The sequence below is a fragment of the Solea senegalensis genome, linkage group LG16 (assembly GCF_019176455.1).
Source record: "Solea senegalensis isolate Sse05_10M linkage group LG16, IFAPA_SoseM_1, whole genome shotgun sequence".
NCBI classification, from domain to species: Eukaryota; Metazoa; Chordata; class Actinopteri; order Pleuronectiformes; family Soleidae; genus Solea; species Solea senegalensis.
Genome location: NC_058036.1, coordinates 7,484,360 through 7,503,595, shown reverse-complemented (window position 1 = coordinate 7,503,595; position 19,236 = coordinate 7,484,360). Strand labels below are relative to the sequence as shown.

General features: G+C 44.4%; 1 protein-coding gene across 1 annotated transcript in view; it reads left to right on the top strand.

The window, feature by feature from the left end:
• Positions 1 to 7,254: 7,254 nt before the first annotated feature.
• The window catches only part of si:ch1073-358c10.1 (mitochondrial peptide methionine sulfoxide reductase), a 30,552-nt gene continuing 18,570 nt past the window's right edge, over positions 7,255 to 19,236 (top strand). Inside the window, exons 1-3 of the mRNA XM_044048254.1 lie at positions 7,255 to 7,462; positions 14,602 to 14,670; positions 14,855 to 14,974. Coding sequence (XP_043904189.1) covers positions 7,387 to 7,462; positions 14,602 to 14,670; positions 14,855 to 14,974 — 265 coding nt within the window. The 5' untranslated portion in view covers positions 7,255 to 7,386. The remainder of the gene's footprint in view (positions 7,463 to 14,601; positions 14,671 to 14,854; positions 14,975 to 19,236) is intronic.

The following is a 19,236-nucleotide window of genomic DNA, read 5'->3' as shown; positions in this document are numbered from 1 at the left end:
ATCAAAGAGGAGACAGTGTATATAATGTGCTGTAAAGAGTAATGAATAAAATGTGCTTGGTTTGTTTTTGTTTTTAGACATACGGAAACGTCCCACCCCCCTTTTTTTTTTTCCTTTTCCCACCCCATCATGATTTGGTGTTGCCGCGATGCTGCAGCTTCTCTTCATGTGTAGGCAAATGCATGCATTAGAATTCTTCTCTTTTGTTTTATTTGCCATTGTGTGATTTGTAATTAAAATACATGGTTCACATATTTTCTGATTAACACGTGCAATAATGCTCACAGCCCTCGTAATAACAGGATGTCTTTGTGGTGGTCATAGACTGGGGGAAATAAGGTAAATCAATTTTGCAGCCTAGTTAAGCAGAAAGCACAGTGGTAATTTTCAGTAATAAGCATGGCTAATTCATTGGACCACATTGCATTTATAACCCAGTTTGGTCTGCATTAGTTGGCATCAGTATCCTGTTTTCATTTGAGGTGTATTTTTTTTTTTCTTTTCATGATGAAAGGAACCTCGCGGCACAGCACAGCACAGCACCGCTCACCCAATCCCAAAAACAAAATGTAGGCCGGTTATACGGCGGCATGTGTTGAGAGAGTTGCAGTTATTTTTATAGACACAACATAACTTCCCTGTGCATTTATTTACATATACTTTCATGCTCAACACAACCCAAACCTTTTATTTCAGCTGATTCATTGACACCTGATAACATATCTATATGTCCTTCTCCCCTTATATTTGCCTGCGTTGTTGCATCAGAACAGCGGTGGGTGCGCGCGCGCTTGTGTCCGCGCACGCGCCACCGTGCGCCGTGCCAGCGTGCCTCTACCAGATCAAAGCTCCATCCCTCCTCTTCCTCCTGCAGAGATGGCACTGGAGACCACACTGACCCTGATTTATTGGGATCAGAATCCACATGACAGCAATTAATTTACATCCATTAACTACATCGCTCGCTCTCCTTTTTTTTGGTGCTCTCTGTGGACGTGTTGCACTCTCGCACAGCCACTTTGAACGCTCTCCATTTCTTCCCTCGCCACTCGCCCCCAGCATGTTCTGTTGCATCTTCCCCTTTAATCAGGCTTTCTCACTCCACACCAGTCACTCCTGCATCAAGGACTCTACAGACCCTTAGCACCCCATCCTACTTCCATGCATTAAGGGCCGCTGCATAAGCAACAACGCCGTCAGGTTCGCGTTGTGTACCCGCGTTTGTGTAGTCTGTGTGTATATGTTGTGTGTATAAGTCCTATAAATAATTATTATATAACTTTTACCGCATTAGATGTGCTCAGCAAATGATCACATGAGGAATTTGACATGAAGATTATAAGATCAGCGTCTTGTCGTCCGGTCATTTTCTCATTAACGTGTGCTATGTTTGCAGTTTCTCATGCTCAAGGGTCTCTCTCTGCACACTTTATTGGCCTACATCTCATGTCGCCTTCCCGACTCCTTACTTCCCGTTCTAGCACTTTCTGCGCGGCGAGTGCTTTCTTTCCCCTGGCTTTTCAACTTAAAAAGGACACATTTGCTTCAGGGAGAATTTGCCATTTATTTCCAGAGACAAAAAAAAAAAACGAGATGGGGCTTTAGCGCTTTGTATCTTTGTATTTTTTTTTTTTGTCTTCATTCTCTTCGCATCTTTGCTCTCTGCACCATTGTGGTCTTCATCCAGCTCGGGCCCTCCGTGCTTTCACTCTGTCCTCGGGGTGAGGTGATGGTTGAGCACGCAGCTGGATAAATGTACTCGGGGTTGGGTGATTAGGACAGTGGAGTGAACGATGAATCCTTTTGAACCACATCTCAATCCCCCCTCCCGTCAAGTAGAACAGAGCTAAATATTGTGGACGTGAACAAAAGGATGGGCACGTATACGCTTTTACAGCAAGTCCTCAGATCGCACGTGTGCACCGTTTCTATGTATAGTCGCGTATTCCTGCGCGCTCATGCGTAAAAATTCAACAATACTTTCCTGAATCCAAATTTATTCTGGGGGGGGGGGAACAATGCCTCACTTAATATCCCATAACCGACATAGCTTGAGGACAGGTTCTCTTTTGAGGTCTGAATGTGGGGGGAAAAAAGCACTTGGCAGACGGGCGATACAGCAAAGTGGGGGGGTTCCCAATAAAGATTTTAGACCAAAGCCTCTTTGGTGAAGAGGAAGGGGAGGGGGAGGGAGGGAGGAAAGAATAGGGCTGTCAGGGTGGTGGATAGATACAGGATGACACAAGGTCCAGATTAACCCTAATCTCAGGCCTGGTGGTTTAGGTGAGGCTGAGGGACTATAGGAAGCTATCCCATGCCAGGTGGTCACGAGGAGGTTAAAACGGGGAGAGGATTGGTGGGGGGGATGGGACAGAGTGTTGCTAGGGAAGACATAGAAGAGGGGGGGTAAAGATAAGCGATTGTAATGATGTATTTCAATATCTCAGCTTCCAGCGTTCTTTGTTGGGATAGAACTGAAAGCCAAAAAACCAAAATGGGTGACCGAAAAAAAAACACAGAGAAGATTTGTGACAGTGGCTGCAGGGTGATTGGGTGGTTGCTGCATGTTGACAGTGGCACATGCCCTGGTGCATGGGATTAGAGGGACACTCGGTAATCTGCTGTTTAGGCTGTATGTAGGGCAAGAGTGGCTTAGTCTAGCCCCTCTTAGCACGGGCTGCATCTTTTAAATAGCAGCCGGAAATATCAAAAGTATCCACAGTTTACCTCCTATTCGGAATGATTTGGTAAGAAGGGGAGGGGAAAAAAGTGTGTGTGGTTGGAATCTGTTTAATTCATGTGTCTGATCTGGTTCTGTATGATGTGTGACAAAAAAGGGCATGAGTTTAGATCTGTTTGCATGAAATGCACAGTAACGTTGCAGCAGAGCAACGGGCACGGATCATATCCTGCAACACATGTGCACTTATTTACAGTTGTTGTTTTTTTAGATAAATGATGTAAAATGTATCACAAAAATAGATCAAATGAAGTAATCCAAACATTTGTTTCCTTAAAGGAACAAACTTTTACACCAATGAAATCGGACGTGCACAAGTAAGGATCCAAAAGAGAGAAAGGATCCGCGCATGGCGGCGCTTCTCCTCCGACTCATGATAAATATTGAATAAGGGGAGCTGTTAAATTTAAAATATAGTTCTCTAACAATCCCTGCAATACAGTATAAAGCCCTTTAGTCACAAGCACCCTCGAGAATTACGCCGCGAGCACCACTTATAGGCTACCAACAATTCACAATGATCCAAAAATCACTGCACAAATTAAATCTTATTATTTTAATAACATATCAGGGGGAAAAAACTCACAATAACATCAGAGTTTGAGCGGCTCTGAAGAGAGCGAGAGAGAGTCAGACCACAGTGACATGTGACGACGACAACAACAACAACAAAAACTCTGCTCAGAAGAGAGAGACACGTCCCGTCTGAGAACGGGCTCAGAGAAATGAGAAGTAGGACGCGAAAGACAAAGCTGCCGAGACAGATCATTGAATTTGTAATTACTGCAGAGTAAGTGCCTCCTCCTTCAGAGTAAAGAATTGACCAAAATCATTTATCTATCATAACTGAGGTTCTTTTTTACTATATATCAACCACAGTACCCCACTTTTATTTTGTTTTGAAGCAATATCTCGTTGATTGATCGCAGATAACGCGACATTTAAATGCTGAGATTCGTTAACCATCACAACTGAATTCTTTGTACACGTGTTGCTATTGATTTTGTATTTGATGTCAGGAAAGTTTACAGCGCGCGCGAGAGAGAGGGAGAGAGAGGGGGGGGCGTTAAGTTGCAAGGTCACCTCAAATGCAACTCCAACCATCTTGGAGAATTACCCACCATTTAGTTTCCTCTCCGCCGCCGCTCACGTCATTCAAAGAAACCCCCGACTGATTTGTGTCAAGTGAAGTCAAGCGCGGGCCCCGTGTATGAATCGAAATTTGTCAAGTTGGCTTTCCCCCCCACTCCGATCCGTGAATTGATACAGCTCGGTTTTGAATATGAATCCCCCGGAGAGAGCGCCACATTGCTTTTAACTGACTGCAGCTTCAGCCGAGCAATCAGACCCTTTGTTTTTTTCACACCATCCCACAATCCCACCTGCTTCGTCGGAACGATGGAGGACCCTTGGAAAACAACGAGGCGGCATGATTTATTATTCTAATTAGGCAAAGTGAGACTTTAGCTAAGCCACAATTACACTAAATCGCCCAAACTGTTTTCTGGTTGGCTGGCTCCTGTTCCGTTCAGATGTTAATCAGAGGCAGCTATTGAGTTGAGGTGCAAGGTACTCGCGACTCTCATTACTGCTTGGTAGTATCTATCACAAACACACCAGTAAACAAACAAACAAGTGCTAGATTCCTATTCTGAGTGGCTTATTCAGTTCAAATCCTATTAAATGTGTCTCATAACCACGTATGTAACGTGCGGCGCAGGCTCCGTGCGAGGGTTTAAAGTGCAGTGTTTCTGCGATCGACTTACTTACTGTTTAATTCCAGGTAATTTCATAATCTCTTTGATACTCGCTCACATCTGCACATCTCTGTGCTCTCGTTTGCTGACGGTTAAACAGCTGCGAGCTGGCGGACTCGCTGGATCCTCCGGTACAAACCTCACACACACACACACACACGATCAAACTGTATGCAATTACCCACTACACACACACACACACATACACACACACTACTTACACACTACTTACACGAGTGCCCATTAGAGAGTACACACACACACAATGGTGGACACACTACTTAACAAGCACGAGCATTGGACCGACGCACGCACACACACTCTGCACTCATGCAAAGACACTGATGTTATTCACCAAAAAACATCCATCGGAATTAAAAGTGGATTTAGTTGTTCCCTCCATCACAGCGGAGAGATGCACGTGTACTTTAATTTAGTGATCTTTTTAACAAGCGTGTACGTGGCTGCTTCCCATCCATCCTTCATTTTCCCCTCCTCCCCTCTCCCTCCTCCTATCTTCACACGCATCCCAAAACACCCAAATCCTCCTGCATCAACAGGCATGTGAACCCAGTGTTCAGTTCATCTCTCTCTCTCTCTCTCCCTCTCTGCTGGCTCTATTTTCTTCCATGTGCTTCCCCTCTCCTAGCTTTCGGGGTAATCACCCGTCATTTGCATTGCAAAGTCCCATGTGCCATCCTCAGCTCCTCTGCAGGTGATTGAGCTTCATTTCCTCAGCAGATAAGAGAGAGAGATAGAGAGACAGAGGAAGAGAAAGGAAGGGAAAAAAGAGAGAGAGAGAGAGGGGGGTTTGCAGCATGGTGTGATGTTATTCTGGTGTAGAGGATATAGGAACAATGCCTGGGAGCCTTTGTTAGTGGTGGATTGGTCGCTTCAAAGGATACACAGAAAGTTCCCACACTTAAAAAATCATCCTCATTACGATCACAACACACAGTGTGCAGTGAAATCAGTTAGGAGTGACCTCTCCTTGTTTTGGATTCAGATTCCTGGTGTAATTAGACAGAGAATCAAACAGAAAATGACATTTCAAACACGGACGTTCTTTTCCTGTGGTGTCCTGCGTGTCGTCTAATGGGCCTCTCTTGGTGACTCTTGCCTATGGCTGCAGCTAATGATTCACTTTATTATTATTTGGTATATAAAGCATAAGGAAAATAGGGGAAAAGGCCACAGTGACATCTTAAAATGCCATGTTTCTTTTCTTTTGTTTTTCCAGTCCTGAATAGTCCTGAAGCCAAACACACTCCATTTAAACAAAAGCAGCAAATCCTCACGCCGGAGAGGCCGGGGCCAAAATGATGTAAACGGTTGATTAGATCAAGGAATTAATTTGTTCATAGTGCAAGCCATTGTTTTTTTACATCGCTCGCAATTTGTAAATGTGTCCAGTTTTTGATGCTCATACACACTCAGGTATTAACCACATTTCTATCTCGCTGTTGTTGACTTTTCTGTCTTCAATCCAGTCATCAATGATGATTTCTAAATTGGACCTGTGACACTTCAGATACACTTTAATACTAAAGTTTAATACTAACTTAATAATTCTTTTTCTGTCATCGGGTAATGCTTTATCACATGGGTGTCAAACTCATTTTAGTTCAGGGGCCACATGCAGTGCAATTTGATCTCAGGTGTGCCAGACAATGAAATAATAGCCTAAAAATTGTTCCCTTTGTTTTACATTCTATGAAGTATCTTTTTTACAAAACATTATAAACCACCTGAAATTTCTTGAGGAAAAATAAGTGCAATTTCGACAGTTTACCATTTAAACATGTGCATCAAAACTTACAGATCACTGTGGATCTACAAAGGGACAAAACACTCTCCATGGAATTACATTTGTGTCAATATTTTCAAACAACACTTTTTAACTTGTTATTGCTTTAATGCACTTGTTCTTTGCCCTGCGTTGTTCTGTTTGTGGGCGGGCCTTAGGAAGCTGCCTGCTGATTGGCTGGAGTTTTGGAGCGACAGCTCAATGGACACATTTCTAAATAATTGTAAAGTATCGAATGTTTGTACTCTGACAAACGTTAGGTATTTACAATTATTTTGTCGGACGTCGATGGGGAACGAGTTCCAGACGGACAGCGACTCAAAGCCTGTGATGACTTCCTGTCCATTGAGCTAAGGCCCGCCCGCAAACAAAAAAAACAGAGAAAAGTGTATTTTCAAACAATAAAATACAATATTTTTAGTAATTAAATTGCTATTTCTTTTGTGTGAAAATATTGACACAAATATAACTCCACTGACAGTGTGATGACAGTGTGCACTGTCATCTCAACACCTGTTGTTATTTAAAAAAGGAAGGCCCGGTAAACCACGCAGGCCACAGGATTAGGGCAGAATATTAAGCCAGTAGATTAAACCCGGACACACATTCCTTGACGTAAAACGCACCACAAAGGGAAACCTGCCCATCCATATATACAGTCCATACACTCTAACCTCACCCACCCGTGGCTCCTCCCACAGAGTGAGCGCCAGTAATTGGCAGAGCTCATTTGCATGCTGAACGGCGTGGATATTTATTTAAATTTAATTTCGTTCCCGCACACGGCGCACTGTAGGCTTTTGTGCCAAAGTCATATTAACCCCTTGACTAGTTAATATGCAGCGCACGGCGTTGCCCACGCACGATGAATATTCATATTGATGGCGTTTTCGCCGCCGTCCCTCCTCTTCCTCCTCTCTCTCCCTCCCTCCCTCCCGCGTCTCCCAGCCCTCGGTGTTTAAAGTACGCAACAGCGTGCCGCGGTAATGGAGGCGTCCCGCGTGACATTTCCACAGTTCTCCCAAACACTCACAAACACACTTTGACTCCGTCCCGTGTCCGTGTCCCTGTCCGCGCGCTCGATGGCAGGTGATTGTCAGCAGGTGGTGAGCAGAGAGCGCTCTCTGAGAGGGAGGCAGGACAAAATGCTCGTGGCAGGTAAAGAAATAACACACGCGCACCATTATTTCAAGTAAACCTGGCTACCTGTGCACGTGCTCCAGTTACCTGTGATAAGCACACGCACGTGGCTTCAATTGTAATTTAAAAAAACACAATATACTTTATTAAATGCTGTTTTTGTTGGAAGTGATATTTGCAGTGTAAGTGAGTCAATGACATGACAGGACAGGACAGTTGCACATTAAATGAGGGTGTATGGGTAGACAGTGTTTGAATAAGCCTCTCGTATGTACTCTAGGGTTCTTAGAAGACATGGTGTGCAAGGGCCACCGTAGTTTCTGGACTTGCGTGGGAAAGAAAGGGGTGATGAGAGGAGGAGTGTGTCAGTGCCCGATCTGTAAAAAAAAAAGTAAAAATACTAACAATCATAAAAGAAAATCGATTTGTGCACTTGACTGTTCTATAAATTAGTTTAAATAAAAAAATAATAATCGAATTTGACCTTATACTAATAAATACTATTTTGTGTTTTACGACAATGCCCTATCTGTTTCAGCACATACTATTTATTTCACTGGTCATTTGCCAAATAGTGAACTTGATTTGATTACTAGAAGAATCACATATTCACATTTTCTCCATTAAACCTAAAAAAAATAATAGAAAAGCGATCAAAACATTGTATTAATGTACTCGATTCGGCCTATTTCTTTGATTTTCTATTATTATTGTTGTTATTTAAAGCTCATTGGGTTTTTTTCTCCAAAAACAACATTCAGCCTATTTCTTTGATTTGTATTGTTGGTATTTTGTTTTTGCTGTAACACCTGCATGGTGGCGGTTTGTCTCTATCTGTGTGTGGCCCTGAGATAGACTGGCGAACTGTCCAGGGTGTACCCCGCCTATCGCCCGACGTAGCTGAGATTGGCACAGCACCCCCCTGTGACCCTCTGGTGGAGGATAAAGCGGTAGATGATGATGATGATGACTGACTGACCTGCATGGTGGCTGGCACATACACTGAAGGGTGTGTACCCGTGTAACTCAGAATGTACAGATAAAGATAAAAGAAGAGAAGCAGTGGATGTCTTTGTACTTGGGCCTTTCTCCACATGATAAAAATGGTGACTCGTCAGCCAACTGGTGTCTCTAGACGAACCCTTGTGTCTCATGGATTTTGGTTCAGAGCTCACTTCTTATCTGATTCCCATCACCAGTGTGTGCGGCGAGAAGACGACATATTCACACTGTTACAAATGGAATGGGTTTACATGTAAAGACTTATTTTCCTGCCCACTCTGAGCTTTTAATAGAGCACTAAGTATGACTGCTGTTGCACTGCTTTAGAATCTAAAAACCTTATCAAAAGTCATTTCTCCCTTTTTGAACGAAGGCCCTCAGGAACCTGAGCAGACGTACTTAACCTTACAAATCGACTTTATCTCGACATTTGATTGAATACTTTTTCCAGCCTGTCGGGAGGGGGGGGGAAAGTGATGAAGACTCTAAGCCAACAACAAATTCTCAAGTGGCAGCAAAAGCCTGTTGGGATGTATGGTGGGATTGCGTTACAAATAGTTGATGATTAAATTGGGATGAAGCAAATCTGTATGGATCAAGTTCTCAGCATCTGACGAGCGCTGACGTGGGAATATGACATTTCAGTTACTAGTGTTGTTTAGATCCATGTCCAGAGTGACGTCGTCTTGTTTATACATTGTACACCTTTTATTTTTAAATATATATTTTAGCATCATGGCATCCTTCCGTTCATTCCACTCCGACATTAGCATCGACAAAGTGCATTGTGGGAGACGGGTGTGAGTGCATAGCAAGAAGCGGCGCCGCGGCATCCAGGGGCCCATCTGGGCATTATGCGCATGAAGGCTCCGCCCCGTCGTAAGTTCCTGCGCCGTCTGTCAAAGCAGCTCGGAGACGCCGCATGGCAGAAATCTGTTCCTCCCCTTTTCACCGTGGGGGGCAGCTTAGGTGGAGATGGGGTTGTTCTGGAGTGTGCGTGTGTGTGTGTGTGTGTGTGTGTTGGGATCGCGTGCTTGTGTGATTGTCAGTCGGGGCCAGGAAGCATGTGCAATGTAGGGTTTCGTATGGTCTGCACATATGTGAGCGAGTGCACACATTTCTCCCTCGTCTGTGCTGCACAGTGAAAATCACTTATTTTGAAAGTTGCTTGGAGCCCCACAGCCCCTTCTTTAAAGACGCTTGTTAGTCCTTGTTCAGACATCCCAGTGACGTCCGCTCCCTCCATCGCTGCGGCGTGTATAATGTACCCTGTAACCTTGGCGAGAGTGATCCAGTGGCAGATTGCTACATGGTAGGGGCACAGTAGCTATTATTTTGAGGCAGTGCAGAATAGACTGCCAATATTTCTTCCAAACAGGATGGGGGAGGTCAGCTGACCAAAATCAATCTCTGTTACACACTTCTCTATAACTCAGGGTGAAGAAATGTGTCCGGCTCTATTTCTTTGTTGTTTTTTCCCCACATCGCTGCAGTCTCCAGATGCCCTTGCACAATTGTGTATCGAGAGCAGAGGGTGAGAGTCAGTAAGTAAGTGGGAGAGCATGCCAATTAAGAATACACACAGCAGATACTTTAATGAGAAGAGATATGCTCATGGGCAGCACCGTGGCTCAGTGATACGCTCTGTTGCCTCAGCGCAGGATTGTAATGTGTTTGGACCAAACCGGAAATGTGAAGTTTGAATCTTGACGTTCCTGCAGGCCCTCTTCTTTAAATCCTAGTGAAACCTGATCATTCATCTTACATTGATGCTTTATTTTCACTGTGCAGCTAAAACCAAGATGCCTTTATTTATTTATTTATTTATTTATTTACACCATTCCCTCATTCCCGTATCAAGTCAACACCTGAGAAAAATGTGCATCGCAGGCCTCAACAGGATGTGCCTCCATCTTGTTGGGAGGACGGTAACGAAGCCAGTGCCATAGTGAGCGGTCTTCTCCATAGCAACTGTTTCCGTTGCTAGGATACAGAATGTATGGAATGCATGGATGTCTAAAAAGTTGTACTCCCCAGAGTCTGGAGTTGTTGTTTGTTGTTGTTTTTTTACGTGTCCCTGAGCTGAGGCAGCCTTTCTCTGTGTGAATGTCACAGCATCGCCACACTGGGTTGATTATATTGAGGTCACAGCAGAATAATTTCCTTAACTTACCTCTTACTGTTCTTTAAAAAAAACAACAAAAAAAAGCCTTGCCTCTTTCCTCCCCTCCCCTGTTTTGCCCCGGTCTTTCTCGCCCCTACCCATCCTCCCATGCTGCAGAGGGTAGTTGGCACCAGTATAAAGCGTCAGCCTCCTTCGACGACTCGTGCCTGACTCTCTGCCAACCTGTGTGAAGCTAGAAAGCGGAGTAGTGAGAGAGAGGGAGGGAAGAGGGAAAGAGAGAGAATGGATTTTTGGAAGCAAATAAGCAGAGCAGCCTGGAAATCGACCTTCCCGTCACCAGCTTTGGCATCCGGCGACAGTACTGCTCCTGTGTCTCTACGTAAGGGGACAGCAGGACTTGGACTTCAAGTGTTTGGGTGAGAAACACGAGACCATGGGTGGAATCGGAGGGTTAAAAAAAAGACTCTACACCCATAGACACAAGTCAAACTGGTGGGTATTATCCGCTTAGCAACAAATTGTCGTGCCCTTGACTACGATGATACGAAGCATAAGTGCCCGCTCCGATTTATTGTCTTTTTTTGGTTCTGGTCCAGCCGCCTACAATCACCAGGCTAAAAGCAACAAAAGGTGACCAAAGTGTTCCGGTTCAGTCTCGCGGTACTGCACTGTGCTTTTCAGTTATCCTCCTAAAAACAAAGGCTCACAAAAGAAATTACGCCCATATCGTATCCAAGTTGGGAAAAAAATCCTTTTCATGAATCCTTCCCCCATATTCAGGCTGTTTTCTTCTTTTGTCAGCTCAGTCAGTCGCTTGTTTTTTTGTCAGTCCCTGTTCTTTCTTTTGCTGGCGTAGTGAGGCATCATAGTGAGGGTATTCAGCCAGTTACTTCTCAGTGCCTGTGTGTGTGTGTGTGTGTGTGTTTAGGTGGGGTGATTCTGGCAGAACTGGGCACTAGGCTGGCAGGGGAGGGGGGGTGGGGGGGTTGCTGGGCTAGGCAATGAAAGGAGCCAGCCTGGTTCTGCCTGGACCTCTGCCAGCTGCTCAGTGGGAGAAATACCCACAGCAGAGGTTTATGTGCAAGGATTGTGCAGCTGATTGCGCACTTGTGAGCGTGCAGGCGGCCGCGCACGTGTTCGTAAGGGGAGAGTGAGGTGGTGTGAGGAAGAGAGTGTGAAGTGAAGTTGGAGAGCAGCTGAGGGAGATGAGAGGAACGGGGAGTTTTGGCACAGACCTGGTTTTCTGGACAGTGCTGTGTCGGCGTGTTTATTACCCGGTCTTCATTTCGATCCCTTTTTATTGTTTGTTTATGTGTTTGCTTGTTTGTTTTCTCTGTGTTCTCTCTTGGATGAAGTGCTTGGTCTTTTGCATACAGTGCCCAAAGCCGTGGTGGTCTGAAAGCCACAAGAATCCTTCACTGCCTCTCTGCCACTCTGCCACCCTCATCTGTTGCTTCTCACTGGCTATTTACTCCTTTCATTGTTTTGGCAGGCTGATCTCTCCCCTCCCACTCCTCCTCCTCGTCCTATTGCGCACTTGTCTCGCTCAGTCGCAGATTTTCTCCTTCTCTCTCGCTCTCATTTGGCAACTTCTATACTTGTTTTTTTTTTTATCACAGTGGCCAGAAACAAAGGACAAGAGGGTGAGATTGAGCGGAGGATAGAGACCCAACACAGTTGGTGCGAAGATCTCTCCTATCTTCAGTCTCCCCCTGCACACACACAGTATTTATCAAGCGCGGGCACTGACACAGATATACTTTGATTGCAGCTGACACGACCTAGCGGTGCCAAACAACCTGCTGCTAAAAGACAGAATTGTCGCACAACAGTGGGGTGGAATGGGACTGCTTGAGGGCAACCGGGCCTCTGTGACATTTTAGGAGTCCTTCTGCAATCTGTTCCCGCACAAAACAAAAACGTATATATTTGTATAATATAGAAGGTGACACACACAGTAACTCAATACCTGATGCACTTAAAGCAAGCACGTATTAATCTGCCTCTGTCCGATCTCTGTGAACTCAAAACCACGTCTTTCCTCTAAAAAGAAGCTCCGCCAATACTATCAGACCAGAGCGAGGGAGCGTTTGTGTGCATGCACTGGTAGTGCAGTGTTTTCATTCATCCAACCTGTTTGTAGCTTGCTTCTACTAGCTCAATGTTGCCTCTGCCCTGTCTTGAAATCTCTTCCTGTGTGCAGTGCAGGAATGTTGCCGGGGCGACAAGAGATAATAAACGGTGCATGTGGAGCCGATGAGATTAATCAGGATTGTGTGAACTCCTTTGACGACGGTTTTGAATCGAACGGACATCTGTTTATGTTTTACAGTTACACGTTACAGTTTTAAGCTTCCCGCCGTGGCCTCACAGTTTCTCGTCATTGTGGCTGCACCATGTGGCTTTACATTAGGGATGTCCCCATCTGATATTAATATCGGATATCGGTCCGATATTACAGATATCAGCCAAAAAACTAGTATCGGATTATATCGGACTGCCGTTGTGATCACATGGGCTGTGCGTGTTGGATGCACGTAGAGCCCACATGATCACAACAACAGTGTGTGTGTGTGTGTGCTACGAAGCCGCACAGCGAGCATGAGCTAGCCGTTAGCACCACGTTAGCTCATCCTGAGGCGAGCTGCTAAAACAACATTGTTTCATAAAAAAAACCAAAAACAGCCATGCCAAGAGCTTTCTGTGTTTTAAATGTGTGGGCTCTGGGTTTACCTACAGGACGAGTCACTCACCCTGTGTGGGTTGGGCTAATCCAAAATAATGAAAACAAGGGTGGTTTTCTCTGAAAACACCCCCATTAGCACTTGGTACTTTCCTTCTGATGAAATTAACCATAGACTGTATGAAATTATCATGGCAAGAAATCGAATATTCTTATGTTGAAGGTTAAAATTTATGTAACCCATTGGTTAATAATAAATTCAGTTTTTCTCATACCTACTGTTGCTGACTAGTGTTCTCTGTTTAAGTAATATCACTTGATCAAGCCTATTCTAACATTCCACACTGCAAAATAAAAGTCATTAAAGTATGTATGATTCGTGCTGATATCGGATCGATATCGGTATCGGCCAATACTCAAGGCTGACATATCGGTATCATATCGGGACATCCCTACTTTACACTCATCATTTTGGGTTAGCAATAAACTGCAGGTAGTTTGTTTGCCTTTGACCTGTTGTGACAGGTAAATGTCACTTAACTCATCACTGGGCGGCCATCAAAACAATCACATGTTGAACATAAAGCAAGCATGCCTTATCAGTATATGCCTAAGCTCTTAGTGTACCCTATGGCCTGTTTATCTGTTGACTAATATTAGTGGTTGCAGTGCAGACGAGCCTTGCTTAGTGGAGATTTGCGAGCTAAGTCACCTCAGTCTTCTTAAACCCTAATCCTCCTCACACATCTGTGACCTACACAGGAACGCACACATTTATACGCGCACTTCCTTTTTAGTGCTCTAATTCCACACGACACGAGCACCGTCACCCGCTGCCACCTCTCAGCGCCCCAGTTTGATTTACGTATCGAGTATTTTTGAACATGGTGGAGATTATGGAGATAATTGGGCGTACTTACACGGCACTCCCCTGTGTGTCGGTTTACACAAGTGTGGCCCTTGAATGTGTTGTCGTGAGTTTGCTCTGTGGCTACCTGACGGCGCCTAACGTAGAACCTGTGCTCACATTCAAGGACAGCGGCTCGATTTAGCGAGAGATCAGAAAATAATTGTGTTTAATTGTGGGTGTTGAGGAGAGGACAGCAGGGATATAATGGCCGTCAAAGCTGCGTAATCTCTTAAATGTCTTCCAGCTCAGAAGCTTCTGGCTCTGATCCGCTGGCCTGGGTCAGTCTGTAACAAAGTGCAGGCTCAATATACGGCCTGTTGAAAGCAGCTAATGCACCTTTTTTTTTTTTTTTTACTCAGATAGGGTTTATTTTTATTTGTATTGTTGAAACAGTGCTATGATCTGATGCCATATTTGCACACTGTGTCCCTTCACAGACAAGCATGCAGTCAGTGGGAATCCCACTGTGGAGCCTTTTCCAGAAGGCATGGAGACCATCATGTTTGGTGAGACCACACAATCACAAGTTGTTGGGTTTTTTTTTAAATCAGAAATAACCCAGTATGGGAACCTCATGACCAACATGTTGTGATTAACTTGTCGGCCTGTCTTTGGATGAAGCATCAACACTGTGTGTGTGTGTGTGTGTGTGTGTATGTGTGTGTGTGTGCGTGCTCTCCTTCTATCCAGGTATGGGCTGTTTTTGGGGAGCGGAGAAACTTTTCTGGCGACTTTCAGGGGTTTTCTCCACACAAGTAGGCTACGCTGGCGGCTTTACACCCAACCCCACCTACCACGAGGTTTGCTCAGGTACTACACTTTGAGTGCAGCTTCCACCCTTTGATTCATATTAGATGATCGTGGTGATCTCCTGCGAGGAGGTGAGGGGAGTTGGCAGGACACTTCTCTGTGAGATGAGCAGGAAAAAAGATACTATACAGTTGCATGGAGTGTTATAAGTACAGCGCTCTCAGCCTCTCGCCTCCTTCCCTTCATCTGCAGTCAACTACTCAGAATGTACTGCTCCAGATGGGCTACACCCCGTGTCCCCACCCCCCTGTGACCTACTTGTAAGGATTGGGCTCTGTACTGTGCTGTACTGCAGCGTTTTTTGCCAACAGAGGTTACTGTGAATGAAACTGCCATAAATGGGCTTATTTTTACTGAGACTATAATTTAGTGAGCAATATATTTATGCTTAAATTCAGTGTATTTGTTGGAGTCGGTGAAAATGTTTGGCTACCTGTCTTTCTTTCTCTTTTCCCCCCTCATGAGATTCCAGTAGATCATGGAGAGCGGCTGATGTATAATTCAAGTGAAGATGTCCGGGGCTCTGTCATAGCCTGTGTTTTAGAAGTCATGAGCTTCTCGTCTGGAGCTGCTACATTTCTGAGGGTACATCATCGCAGGTGCAGGCACTGCATGGTGGGCATGGAGAGGAGAGGAGAGATTCTTTGGGCTTGGCTGGCAGACTTTCTGAGCAGAGGTGTTCAAGGGATTGTATGCTTCTTTTATCTCTTTGCCCGTAGTGTCTCTCTCTCTCTCTCTCTCTCTCTCTCTCTCTCTCTCTCTCTCTCTCTCTGTCAGTTCCCCAGCAACAAGATGGTCAGCTACAGACAAGGATAGCGATGAAGACAGATGACAGAGAGAGATTGAAAGCTGCGGCATGCGAGGGAACTGGTAAAATAAACTTTTAAAGTGAAAGAAAATTTGAGGAAAAACAAGGTGTTGAGAAAGAATGGTTGCCTGTCCATCGGCTGAGGGAGTGCAGGTGTCGCTCCAGTGGCCATGACGGAGCAGAACACTGTGATGGCATGAGACTGAGGAGCTGTCAACACGGCCAGGGCAGGACAGACAGACAGACGAACAGAAGAGAAGTAGACGATGGAACTGTCAGCAGAGCCGGGGAGGGATGGAAGGACAGGAAGATACTTGGATGGCCTGACAGACAGGAATAAGAGAGCTTGAGTTGTTGTCAGTTTTTCCTCGGGAGGATGGAATATACGCAGCTGACAGGTGGAGAGAAGGAGATGTTAATATCAATAAACAATCTTTTTTTTCCCTGACAAATTCACAATGCGGCCTAATTCGCAGCACCAAAGGTGAATGCTGTGACAGTTTATCCTTTAACTCCACAGTGATGCATTGAGTTAAAGGAATTCTTCACCGATTAGCATTTAGCTTTGTATTACTAGAATAGGGGTAGTATTTTTGAAAAATTGTGCTTCCCAACCTCAGTTTCTTCTTCATTCTTTTCTTTGTTACGTACCCACCAGTCACCAAGTGATTCTAGTAATACAAAGCTAAATGCAAATCGGTGTAAAGTATTCCTTTAAATCCAACCTCAACCTTGTGTTAGCATCGTTCAGATAACGCGTCGTTTGGTTTACAACAGCGACTCATAGCTTTGTCTTCTTCTTTTGAAGAAGACAAGTTATACAATAATTACGTCGCGACTATTGCTGCTCGGGAACATGTTAGCATAGATCACTGTAAGAACTAGAAATGTATTATTTTCCTACTTCTACTGAAACTGAAGCCAAGCTCATCTGATCGCAACAAATGTTCCTCATTAGTTTCCAACAGCGCAGAACAATTAAACAGAAAGGGGCAGCGGGGTGGCGTGTTGATTTGGGTAGCTGGTCATTACCCAGAAGGCCATTCACCCTGCTGAAGTGTGCTTCAGCAAAACTCTGAGGCTTTAGTGGTTTGTATCACTCTCACCCCAGAGAGAAAAACATGGAGCATATTCACCCTATTTTTATCAACAGGTCTTGACATCTACTTTTATTGTATTTGCATTTTCTGTTTGTTCTGCTTTTAGTCCTTTTTTTTTTTTTTTTTGCTTACACTCAGGACCGCGCACAAAACCAGCCCCCTCCCTCTGGAAGTCACTACCCCAACCCCTCCATGACTGTTCTGACCTCTCCTCATTCAGATCACTCCTCAAAACTCACCTTTTTCGAGTCTGCTTTTCATGTTTCATTGTTTTAATTTATTTGTATAGCTTTTTTTTCTTTTCTAAATGAATTCTTGGGCGTTTAATATAAAGCGACGGTGAGTTCATGAAAAATCATGGATTATTATCATAATTATTGTAACTGCTGTGAGTCAAGAGTGCTGGCGTAGTGGCAAGTAAAACTGTGTGACGTCCCATATGTGTATGAAATGCTTCTGCAAATTAAACGTTGCCAGTGCTCGTTTCCAGCTGTCAGAGTTCACTGAGCACTTTAAATACACAGGGATTGATGCGACCCTTGCGATGCCCCTGTGGTGCTTTTCATAAGTATGAAAACAGCCAGAGTGGAAACTACTCCAGACCTGCAGTATGGTGACATCTGCAACTTTTTTGATAAACTTTCCCTCCATCCTACGCTGAGACACCACAGTGGATGCATGTAAAATAAACACAATTTTAAAAGAAGTAAGCAATGGATTTTCTCCCTGATGTGAAGTGATCACTACACAAGTGCAATCCGTCGCCTGTGGGTTCCCATGGCTCCATCTTCTATGCTCACTTTGAGCATGCACTGATCCACCCCCACCACCTCTCTGGATCATGAGGAACCCAATAAGAAATTTTTTTGTCTCCAACTGTTATGCTATCCCAGGGCACAGCAGCTATCCAACATCTTCACTTTTTATGACTACAGCCAGCAAAGAGAGTTGCCTGACGTATTGCATATTGTTATTCATGTTGCCTCATACACTATATATATGTCTACGGATTTGAACTGCGCAGCTTCCTGCTGAAATATTGTTTTGATTCAGACTCCAGCTACCACAACGCACCATAGGGAAATCTTCATACAATTATAACAAATGAAATTGTGTCGCTACCATGACATTTTCCTTCTGTTCTTACATTGAAAGTGAACTTGCCTCCTTTGTGCTGGTTTTAATGATATTCCCCCCTAGTAGAGAAACTAGATGGAGTGTTATACAAGTGTTAACAGCTCCAGTAAAGGCTGCGCTCGTTGAAACCGTCTGAATGTCCGCTGGAAAACTGTGTCTGTTCTTAAACAGGCATTTAAACAGGTGAAGTCCTCCATGATCATCTGGCACAAGATGATCCTTTGGGTGTGCTGAGTATAGTTCTGAGACAGAGAGCGGGTCTCGGGCCAGATGTGTGAATTTGGCAAGCTTTAGCCTATTGTCTGCAATGCACCTGATGCATCTTTGTGTATATACTGTACGTGTGTTGTACACCTGGACATTTATAAAAAGGTTGCCCCTTTAAATACAACCATATGCTGCCCCCAAAAAAAAGGAATACTTAACCAATTTGCATTTATCTTTGTAATTCTAGAATAGTGGCATTTTTCAAAATTTCCTGAGTCAAGAATTTTTTTTTTTTTTGATACGCCCACCAGTGATGCTTGTTCTGCACTTTTAGACCCACTCAGGGACCTCATTCCCAGAATGTACATTTTCCTGAGTAGAAATATCTTCATTCTTTTTTTTTTGTGCTTAAAAAACTGCAATGCTAATTCACTTTTGACCCACTCGTAGGAGGACAGGACCTTCCCAGAATGTAAACAGTGTCCGCCATCTTTGCTAACAGTTACGCTAACAGGTGTCATTCTGGGAAGGTCCTGTCCCCCTACGAGTGTGTCTAAAAAGTGCGGAATTAGCGGTGCAGTTTCAAGGCTTGGACCAACTGTCACTGGTGGGCATTTAAGAAAGACAAGAATGAAGATATTTCTCGACTCAGGGGAAACTGAGGTTGGGATGCACAATTTTTCAAAAATACTAGCCCTATTCTAGTAATACAAAGCTAAATGCAAATCGGTGAAGTATTCCTTTAAATGTGATTGGATTTGCGCGTGTGTGTGTGTGTGCATTTTCTGTTGTGAATACATGTGGGTATGTCCATGTGCCTGCACCTGCATGTGAGACCATAGCAGTCCCCACTTTAAGGTTCTGGCAGCTACAGACAGGAGTGTGTGTGTGTGTGTGTGTGTGTGTGTGTGTGTGTGTGTGTGTGTGTGTGTGTGTGTGTGTGTGTGTGTGTGTGTGTGTGTGTGTGTGTGTGTGTGTGTGTGTGTGTGTGTGTGTGTGTGTGTGTGTGT